This window comes from Mustela putorius, unplaced genomic scaffold (genome assembly GCF_011764305.1).
Source record: "Mustela putorius furo isolate JIRA1106 unplaced genomic scaffold, ASM1176430v1.1 tig00000873_pilon_pilon_pilon, whole genome shotgun sequence".
Classification (NCBI taxonomy): Eukaryota; Metazoa; Chordata; class Mammalia; order Carnivora; family Mustelidae; genus Mustela; species Mustela putorius.
The window spans coordinates 5,301,196-5,311,273 of NW_025421504.1; the positions used below are offsets into that span (position 1 = coordinate 5,301,196).

At 57.1% G+C, this 10,078-nt stretch overlaps 1 protein-coding gene across 3 annotated transcripts; it reads left to right on the forward strand.

Moving 5' to 3' along the window:
- The first annotated feature begins 1,618 nt into the window (after positions 1-1,618).
- Positions 1,619-9,764, forward strand: WBP2 (WW domain binding protein 2). Of its 3 annotated transcripts, none has more exons than XM_004748882.3 (8): positions 1,619-1,773; positions 4,252-4,360; positions 5,606-5,741; positions 6,863-6,955; positions 7,569-7,703; positions 7,870-7,992; positions 8,418-8,494; positions 8,612-9,764. In XM_004748882.3, the coding sequence occupies exons 1-8, from the start codon at positions 1,715-1,717 to the stop codon at positions 8,663-8,665; spliced, it is 786 nt and encodes a 261-aa protein (XP_004748939.2). In that variant the 5' UTR covers positions 1,619-1,714; the 3' UTR covers positions 8,666-9,764. The 3 variants fall into 3 exon arrangements, with proteins under 3 accessions (XP_004748939.2, XP_004748940.2, XP_044941837.1); XM_045085902.1 differs by lacking the exon at positions 1,619-1,773 and adding an exon at positions 1,981-2,781; XM_004748883.3 differs by lacking the exon at positions 7,569-7,703.
- The last annotated feature ends 314 nt before the right edge of the window (positions 9,765-10,078 follow it).

The window sequence follows — 10,078 nt, forward strand, 5'->3', positions numbered from 1 at the left end:
ACTGGGTGGATCTCGCTCTTTTTGAAATGTTATTAATATTTAGAATGTGCACAGTAAACAACTAAACAGTACGAGGAAGTATACAATATATGGAGTTACCAGCCCACCCCAATTCCCAGACCCACGTGGCATGGGGATCATGCCAAAAACAATGTCTGGTGGCTCTTTCCAGAAATTTTATATGTAGATCTAAAACCTAACTTTAATACAAACAGAAGTTTTTTGTGTTTTGTTTTTTTTGCTGTAGCATATTCATACACCTGTGTTTGAACCCAACAGACAGGCAGTCTTTCTCTGTCTGCATGTAGAATTTGCCGTCATTTTTTAAAAAACAGCGGCATAGACTTCCTGTGCCAAAATTAATTTAACTGCTGGGGCAGATCTCACCGCGTCCATTATGCAGTAATTCACTGCCCTTGTCCTGCAGGGTCCCACCTGCTTGTGCTTAAGACTTCACAAAAGGCTGTTACACGTCTCATAACCTTTTCTGGATTTTGATACTTCACCTAAGAAATCGCAGATGAGTCCCCAGGTTTGGGCATCACGTGCCAGGGAATCCGCTGTCTGCTTCAACTCACACTCTGATCCCTTATCCCTGAGGATTAACATTGCACCAGCACCGCCCCGTGGGGAGGGACACCCCTCCCCCCCCCGCCCCCTTAAAGATCCACCTCCGAGGCGGGGGTAGTTTCCATAATAACTACAGCTGCCCAAGGGCGCCGCCCAGGGCTGGGTCCCAGGCTGCCATGAGTCAGCTCTATTCTGTGAGACAAATAATGAGGCTGCAGGTCTCGCCTCGTGCGGGGTTCAATTACTGCCGATCTTGTGTCTGTCTTCCAGCTGCGTCGCTGCAGGGCGGGCCGGACTGAGAGCCAGAACCTTCTAGGAGGGGCAGTGCCACCGCTAGGCCCGCCGCGATGGAGGCGGCCGGAAGGTGGGGGCCCTCCCGCCCGCACTGTGAGGCTGGTGGAGGTGTCAGGTCCGGGCACGGGGGTTCTCCTCCCCATACGGACATTCTCATCCCCAACCTCGGAGGGCTTGGGTCTGACTTCATGACTCGGACGGGAAGTTTTCTTGACGCCTCTCTACCAGCCAGCCCGCTGGGCCACCACGGCCTGGACCCGGGCCTTGCCCTCATCTCCAACGCTACGGTGACGACCCGAACCGGGGGCAAAGTCACGGACTCGGGGTTTCGCAAAAGCTCTTTGAGCGAGTAAAGATGCCCCAGCAGGTGACTGTTCACCATTCCCCACACCTGGTTTAGATTACTGTCCCTATCCCGTGAGTGTGCACTTTTGTGCTCAGGGCCTTTACGATTAATTCCTTTGTGGCAGGTCCAACTATTCATTCCTGTTCCTTTGAAGAGGGGATGGGCAGTGGGGAACGCACCGGCGGATTAGTTATGCAATCAGGAAGTCAAAAGACTACAAGTTCCAGAATGCATCCCTCCGCAAGCGTAGAGGAAAGCCGACTGAGGGAGCATTGCCTTCTGGGAATTGTAGTCTTCAGCTTGTTTGTGATGCAGGCGAAACTGGGGGGCCGGGGGGAAGCGAGTAAACTATTACCACGTGACGCTCGAGATCAGGTGGTTGGGCAGGCTCCGCACAAGAGCTGTGATTGGCTGACTCTAATACGAACGACGCCACTAGGGGCGGGCCGTAGAGGGGCGCAAGCGCACTGCGTTGGGAGTCTCGGGACCCTTTTCGGAGAGACTATGGCGCTCAACAAGAATCACTCGGAAGGCGGCGGAGTGATCGTCAACAACACGGAGAGGTGAAAACACTGCGGAAGGATCCTGGAGGAGGGGAGGGCGGGCGTGGGAGGCGGGCGGGTGGCCGGTGGGGGGTGGGGGGTACACCCGTGAGCAGGGTAAACTGTCGGGGTGCGGTGGGTGGGGGTAACGGCTGGAGGCGGGGCCGGAGGCTGGAGCGGCCGGGATGTCGCGATTGGCCGGGGGTGGGGCGGCTGGAGGGGGACGGGGCTGCGGGAGACCGGTGGGGCCCTGGGGGTCGAGGACTTCGAGAGGTGGGAAGAGCTTTAGACAAAAGTAATTGCCGCTTTCGGGGCGGGTGCTGCGTGCCAGGCCGCGCTCCTCTTCCGCCTCATTCAAGGTGTGAGCGCGGCGCGGCGGATGCTGTGCTGCACACCTTACAGCTCGGGAAACTGAGGCGGGGGGAGGCTGAGTAACTTGCCCGCGATCGCAGAGCTGTGAATAACACAGACGGGCTTCCGGGAAGGACGACTGTGCTCTGAAGTCCGCAGGCTTAACTACAGTACAGAGCCTTCCGGCATATTCCAGAACTGCTGAGCGCCCAGATGAGAAACTGAGGCCCAGAGGTCCAGTTCAGTAGATGTTTGTCAAATGCCCAACACGTCTCCTAGCGCGGCGTCCGTCCTTGCGTCTGTCTCTTGAATGCCTGTTGACTTGGGTCACCTCCCAGAGCAGAGGTCTCCCAGCCCTAGACTGACTTTCTCTTCCACCCCGCCAACCCCAGATCGATTCTGTTGTCTCTTCTCCCCTCTCTGGACTTTTCGGGGGCTTCTCTCTTGCTCTAGCCTTGGTTGAACTGTACTGACCCTGAAATGCCTCTTGAAGGCAGAAGGCTTATGAGGAGTCTGAGTCCCCAGAAGAGACTTGGTGGGATCAGAGCCTTGTAGCCTGCCAGGCCAGCATCCAGGAATGCTTGATGAGTCAGGAGAACGCCTGGGGTGCCCTGGCTTCAGAATGCTGATGGTCCCACCATCTTACCTGCTCAGGGTCTGCGGGACCGGCCTGTTCTGGTAATGATCTCTTTTCTCTGAGCTGTGCTTCTTAAGTAAATACACACGCACGTATATGCGTATACGATATATATACATATTAAGAGTTATTTATTTGAGAGAGAGGGAGAGGGCCCGAGCGCAGGCGTGGGGAGGAGCAGAGGGAGAGAGAGAATCCATAAGCACGCTTCCTGCTGAGCTCAGAGCCCCATGTGGGGCTCGGTCCCAGGACCCGGAGGTCGTGACCTGAACAGAAACCAAGGGTCGGCCACTTAACCGATCTGCCAAGCCACTCAGGCCCTCTCTGAGCCGGACTTCTCCGTGCTGGTGCCAGTCCGCTTTCCCACTTACCTTCCCCAGTGAAGACAGTTGTGATGCTTGGGAGGAGGAAGAAGACAAATGGAACCCTGTGAACTTGGACCTTGTTATCATATAATCAGAGAAACCTCACATTGTTCCCCGGTTTGTAAGTCTCTCTGTGTGCGAGCCAGTCCCGGGCCTGGAAAAACACTTTTGATGCCATTTGGTAATATCTCCTGGGACTATTTTTCTTTCTCAGTGGGGCTTTGTGGGACAAGACTGTGTCTGTGCTGGTGAACCTCCTACCTGGCTTCAGGCTCTGTGCTGCTAAATAATGGGGTGCCTTGTTTTAGAAGATACTTCGGCCTCATTCCTGAAAAAAATCGTGTGTACGGCAGTTGGAGTTTAAATTAGCATTTAAAATTTCAGGGTAGGGCGCCTGGGTGGGTCAGTGGGTTAAAGCCTCTGCCTTCAGCTCAGTTCCTGATGGAGCCCCGTATTGGGCTCTCTGCTCAGCAGGGAGCCTGCTTCCTCCTCTCTCTCTGCTTGCCTCTCTGCCTACTTGTGATCTCTGTCAGTCAAATAAATAAATATTAAAAAAAAAAACAATAAAATTTCATGGTAAAATATCAAGCCTTACTCTTCAAGCAATGAGTCCCTTTGAGAGCGATGAAAGCTGCAGATTCTTCCAGGAAAGTGCGCGGACACCGTCATCTCAAGGGCTTCGTGGACTCCCAGCCCTGCAGACCCAGTTCAGGAAGCCCAGGTTTAAAGGAACCGTACATAAGCTCTTTGGTAATGTGTGATCGTGTCTTAGAGGGTTTATATATCACTACTAATAAGCCAATGAAAACAGACACTTATCATAGGGACTGAGAAGAAAATGGGGGAGTCAACCCAGGTAATCTAACGAGATTTAAGGGATGATGGTGTTACGGCTTTAATGTCCTCGGCTCTTCTGCTGTGGTCACCTGGAGGTGTATATGTGGGGCTTGGGGAAATTCTGTAGACCCCCACCTTGCTCATCCCTTCTAAGGCTATATTAACGGTTTCCTTGCCGCAGTGTCCAGACAGGTTTGAGACCCGATGTGCCAGACACCTGCTTGCGGGGAGAGGGTCCAGTCTCTGGGGAAAGCAGGGCTTGGCTCCGAGCTGGCTCATCAGGGTCTGTCCTCTCGTTTCTCCTCCCAGCATCCTGATGTCTTATGACCATGTGGAACTTACATTCAATGACATGAAGAACGTGCCCGAGGCCTTCAAAGGGACCAAGAAAGGCACCGTCTACCTTACCCCTTACCGGGTGAGTCTCACCATGTGACGGTTTGAAAGTTCATGGTTCCTGGGGGCATTGTGAGTCTTAGGTCAGCTTCGTGAGCCCGGTGGCCTCTGAACCTGAGGAGCGTTAGTTGCTCACTCCACATATTTCTGTCACTTGCGCCTGGGTTCTAGAACCACCAGCCTCTCTGAGCAGCTGAACCAACCCCAGGCCATTGAATCCATGCAGAATCTGGAGCAGTCCCTGTAAAATCCGCAGGGTACAGCTGCTGGGATGCCTTGGGCCCGGAGTGGGGAGCTCTTACGACTTTGATTTCTGTAAGAGCAGCCCACAAGGCCTTTGTGCATGACCAGAGGGACAAATGTGGTAAACAGGATACAGCAGTGCACGCAGAGCCTCCAGGCTGGGCAGACAGCCCGCCACGGCCCGGCGGAGCCAGGAGTGCCAGACTGCAGCTCGGGCCTTGCCTGCGAATGACCCAGGCCGACCGAGAGCCTTCCAGAGAAAGACAAATGGCCATTCCTGGAAAAGGTTCACTGCCCATAGCTACCGAGAGTTAGATTTAAAGATGGTCGGAAGACAGGGGCCTATCTTCAAGTTTTCCTCACCTCGACTTAGCGGAGACAGGAGGAGCCTGAAAACCTTTCTGGTGGCGTCTTCAGCCCCAGATGGAAGGGTTTTAAAAGAGGGTTTCCAAGTGCAGCTGGGACCCTCCTGCTGTTTGGGCAGCCCCCTTCTCCCGGGAGCCAGCACCTCCTGCCCTCCCCAGCCCCCCCTGCCCGACCTTGGTAGCCCCTCCCTTGCCCGGCACATCCACCAGAGCAGCCTGTCCCTCTGGGGTGTGCTGTGAGGCTGTGAGCGGCCTTTTCTCGTGCGCTCCCACGTTCAGCCTCTCCAGCCAGACTGCATGCAGGCCCTTGCACTTTTTTTTTTTTTTTTTTTTCCAGATTTTATTTATTTGACAGAGCACAAGCAGGGAGCAGCAGGCAGAGGGAAAAGGAGAAGCAGGCTCCCCACTGAGCGGGGAACCCGATGCAGGGCTCGGTCCCAGGATCCTGGGATCGTGACCTGAGCCGAGGGCAGACCCTTATCTGTCGGAGCCCCCCAGGCCCTTCGCTTTCAGAGCTCTCCAGGAGCTTCTGGTGCAGAGTGTGCCCTGGGGCCGCGGGGCCCTGGCGCCAGGGGCAGACTCCTCACACGCAGGAAGTGATAGCCGAGCGGGCAGGCTGTGGCATGGGCACTGATGGCTCTCCTCCTGTCTCCCTGCAGATCATCTTTCTGTCCAAAGGCAGAGATGCCATGCAGTCCTTCATGATGCCGTTTTATCTGATGAAGGACTGTGAGATCAAGCAACCCGTGTTTGGTGCAAATTACATCAAGGGAACAGTGAAGGCTGAAGCAGGAGGTGGGTGATGGCGTTCAGGGACACAGATGGGGCTCCCAGAGCAGTGCTCTGGCTGCACCTCTGCTGTCTTGGAGACACCCTCTTTGGCTGTCTATTTTTTTTAAGATTTTATTGATTCATTTGAGAGAAAGCACGCACAGACAGGGGATCAGTAGAAGGAAAGGGAGAAACAGGCTCCCTGCCCAGCCAGAAGCCTGACTTGGGGCTCAATCCCAGGACCCTGAAATCACGACCCAAGCCGAAGGCAGATGCTCAACCAGCTGAGCCACGTGGGCGCCGCAGTCTTTGGCTCTCTTAATCTGCCCCAGCCTTGTCCTCTTCCTGGCTCTGGATTAGCTCCCACCACCCCCCGCCAGGGCTGCCAACTGTCGAGCAGAGGTGGGCCTTTGAATGACAAGAGCTAGGAGAGGCTGACATTGAAGGTAGCAGCTCGTCTCACCTTGTCAGAGTGAAATTGGCCAGGTGACTTGAAAAAATAAGTACAAATGATCATCGTGACCTGGGGAGTGTGTTCACCTTTGAGGTGTGCGAAGACCTGTGTCAGGGCTGGGGAATGACCTTTTCCCTAAGGCCAGGAAGAGCCAGCTGCCTCTCTCCTGCCTGAAGGTGCCTTGCTTGGTGGCGGGCAGGAGACACCAGAGACCTCTGTGTTGAACTTGGCCTCCCCCTCACACCCAGCCAGGTTGAGTCTTGCTCTCTAGAAGCTCACAGTTCCCCTTGGGCAGAAGCCAGGCTAGAGGGGCCAGGGGTCCGTCCTTAGGCCCCTCAGGAGGGATCTGCTCTGAACTTGAATGTCTCTTGTTGCTGAAGGAAACTGCTCGGGAACTTGCTTCATGGAGGTGTGGGAGGCTCTAGTGCTGATGATCTTCCCCGGCTGGGGATGGGATAACTGGGGAAGCTTGTTCCAAGAAAGAAAAGTCCCCTGTCCCCAAGAGTGTCCTGCGGACACGCCCCCATGTGGGCGGCGCACGAGAAGCAGCTGTGCGGGAAGCGGGTGGGTGCTGCGGGGTCTGCCCTTTCCCCAGGGGCGCCGGACAGAGACCCAGGAGAACAGAGAGCCGGCTCTCTGGGTGTAACCTGGGTTCTTCTCTGGAGGTGTTGACCGGCCTGTTCCCTCCCAGGTGGATGGGAAGGCGCTGCGTCCTACAAGTTGACCTTTACAGCAGGGGGCGCCATCGAGTTCGGACAACGGATGCTACAGGTGGCATCTCAAGGTACCAGCGCTCTGAAAGTTCGGGGCGAAGACATATTTAAATGTGTGGGTCTTAATTTGTTTGTTTGAGTTTGTTCACTTTTTGTTTTGTTTTTTAAGCACTCGAGAGATAAGTCTCTGGGCCCCGGGCCGACCGGGGCTGGGAATTGGGAAGGAAACTTGTCACTAGCATCACTCTGGCCTGTACCTCAAAGGCCGGGTATACCCGGCCTGGAGCCTGTATGGGACATTGGGACAAAACTCTTGGGACTCGAGGACGTTTTACTGCGGCCTCAAAAAAACAAGAAACCCAACCGTTAAGCTCCCGTAGAACAGTCTAAAGTTCAGCAGACATCCCCGTGTTGTCCCCAGCTCACCCCAGCCGCGTCTGGGACCCCATCCCCGAGCCTCCCTCTTTGTCTGTGTCCATCCGTCTGTCTGTCCACCCCTGTCCTGGCCCTGGCCTGTGTCCCCATCCAGATCCCTCACTTCCTCCCCGACCGAGGCCGGCTCTAGCATGGGTGGGGAGTGGAGTGGGGCGGGGTGAGGCGTGTCTGCTCTGCACATTCCTGGGACCCTGCAGCCCCCCTGGGTAGGTGACACTCACTTCTCTCTCCCCTTGTACTTATTTGTAGCCTCCCGAGGCGAAGCCCCCAATGGAGCCTATGGGTATTCCCACATGCCCGGCGGGGCCTATGTCTTTCCCCCGCCATTCGCCAATGGAATGTACCCCTGCCCTCCTGGCTACCCCTACCCACCGCCCCCACCTGGTGAGTGTGTCCTTCGCTGCCCAGCCCTCACCCCGCCCACCCAGGCCAGGGGGTTGCCGAGGGGAGTCTTCAGGACGGATAGAGGAGCTGGAGAGGCCCGGGAGGTGCCCGCTGACGGAGCCGGGGCTGGCTTGCTCACTGGGTCCCTTTCTCTCTCGCTGAGCAGAGTTCTATCCGGGACCGCCCATGATGGACGGGGCCATGGGGTATGTGCAGCCTCCCCCACCGCCCTACCCTGGGCCCATGGAACCTCCAGTCAGCGGCCCTGATGTCCCCTCCACTCCGGCAGGTGAGACCCTGGGCCGCTCCCACTCCTGGGGGATCAGCCCGCTCGTCTCCAGGGCTGCACGGAGAGCTGCAGAGAATGGCTAGAGGTTGGCCCGGGAGCCCCAGATGGCGAATGACCCGTGCCCTTGGCCTAGTCCAGGAGACCGGCAGTGTGGTGGCTGCTGGTGGAGATCTGGACCGCAGCCCCCTCTGCTCCCCCAGCTAGCCGGGTGGTACCCTGGGGCAGGGAAGGTCTCCCTCTGTCAGTCTGGTCATCCGCAACCGGAAGGTGGCAGCGTGCCCTGGGCGGGATCCTGGGGAGGATCAGGTCGGGAGCGAGGGCTCGGAAGGAGCTGGAAGGAATCGGGTAGCACCAGCCGTTGGGAGCGGGACCTGGTGGGAATCCCTCCCCGCTGGCGCTGACACCGAGTGTGTTTGCTCTCCAAGCTGAAGCCAAGGCTGCGGAAGCGGCGGCCAGCGCCTACTACAACCCGGGCAACCCGCACAACGTCTACATGCCCACGGTGAGCGGGCGCCGGGCGCGGGCGGCCAGTGTGCAGGGCTCGGGGGGCGGGGAGACCTTGTCTTGTCAAGAACCTTCTAATTGTTCTAATTGAGATCTTTTTTCCTTCCTTCCTTAGAACCAGCCTCCGCCGCCTCCCTACTACCCGCCAGAAGATAAGAAGACCCAATAGACCCCTCCCGCCCCTGCCTCCTACCCCTCATCACTCTCCCCTCCCCTTCCCTTCCCCTCGGGGCTGAGACTGGGGCTGGGGGGTGAGGGAAGGGCCTTGTTCTTCCTCCAGGTCTGATGATAAATCACTTCCCAGGAACTCGTGTTGAGGGAAGGGGGGGCCCTTGACTCGGGAGCCGTGCCTCCCCGCTTCTAGCTCGGAGCCCGCGGCACTGCTCGGAGCGCTTCCCTCCCGCCGTCTCCGGAGCTCTGCTCGGAGCACGGGCCTCGTCTCGTTCCTGTCTTGCTCTAGTAGCTTCTGCCCACGGAGGGACTCTCTGGCCACCTCCTCTTCCGCAGTCCAGCTCCCTCGTTTTGGAATCCACTTTCTACTCTGCCTTGTGAACTCCCTCAGACCAGCCTCACGTCTTCCTGGGGGCCCCCGCCGGGCCCCCCCACATTCCCTCCGCTCCGGCCTGTGCCTCACCGTGGAAGGCCACCTTCCCGCCGGACTGTCAGCCCACATTCCGATCCCAGCCAGCCTCCAGCCCGGTCACGCTCACCTTCCCCTCCCTGTCCTGTCCTTGGTCACCTGTTGCCACCACTTTGACTTGGGGAGCTTCCACGCGAGTGTCCAAGGGGTGGGCGGCGTCAGGCCAGGCCGCTGCTTCCCTCTGGATACGTTTGGCTTTTGTTGTCCTCTGCCTTCTCTCTTTTCCCTGTAGAAGGGGCTTCTCCGACTGGAACTGGAGAATGCATGTTCATTCCATCATACCCCTTGGGGGCTGCTGGGTGGGCTGGAACAGAGGTCCCTGCCCCGGGGGCCTGGCCTGAGCCTGTGTGCCGACTGTGACCTCTCACCAGCCCTGTCCCCTTGCCCTCTTCCCTTTAAGCTTCATGCCTAACTGGTGATCTGCCCCCTGGATGCACTAATATTTGCTCTTCATTTGCTTCTGGACTGGCCGTGAAGTGAGGAGATGGTTATTTAATGAGAATTCCCTATTTATTTGACGAAAAACAAAAACAAAAAAACCCAGTTAATATATTGATGTTAAATAAACCCTCTTTGCACCTTGATTTGTTCGCTGAAAATGTGAAGTAGTAAAAATGCAGTGACTGGACCCTTTCTGGCTCTGTGTGTGGTGACCAGTGGGAGATCTTGGGAGAAGAGACCTGTCTGGCTGCTGAGGGCCCTGGGGGAGGCTCTGGGGAGACGGTGCCCTCCCCCGTGTGAGAGCCTGTTGTTCCCACAGCACTCCGAGGCCTGCCTGGGCCGGGAAGGCCTCCCACTGTTCCGTGGTGGTTACTCAGCAACTTGGTCCACCCGGGGGTGCCCTGGGGCCTGGCGCAGCCCAGCAGCTGTCCTGGGCCCGAGGCCTTGGAGGCGCTCGCTGACCTGCTGTGCTCACCACCTCAGGGAAATGCAGACCCGGCC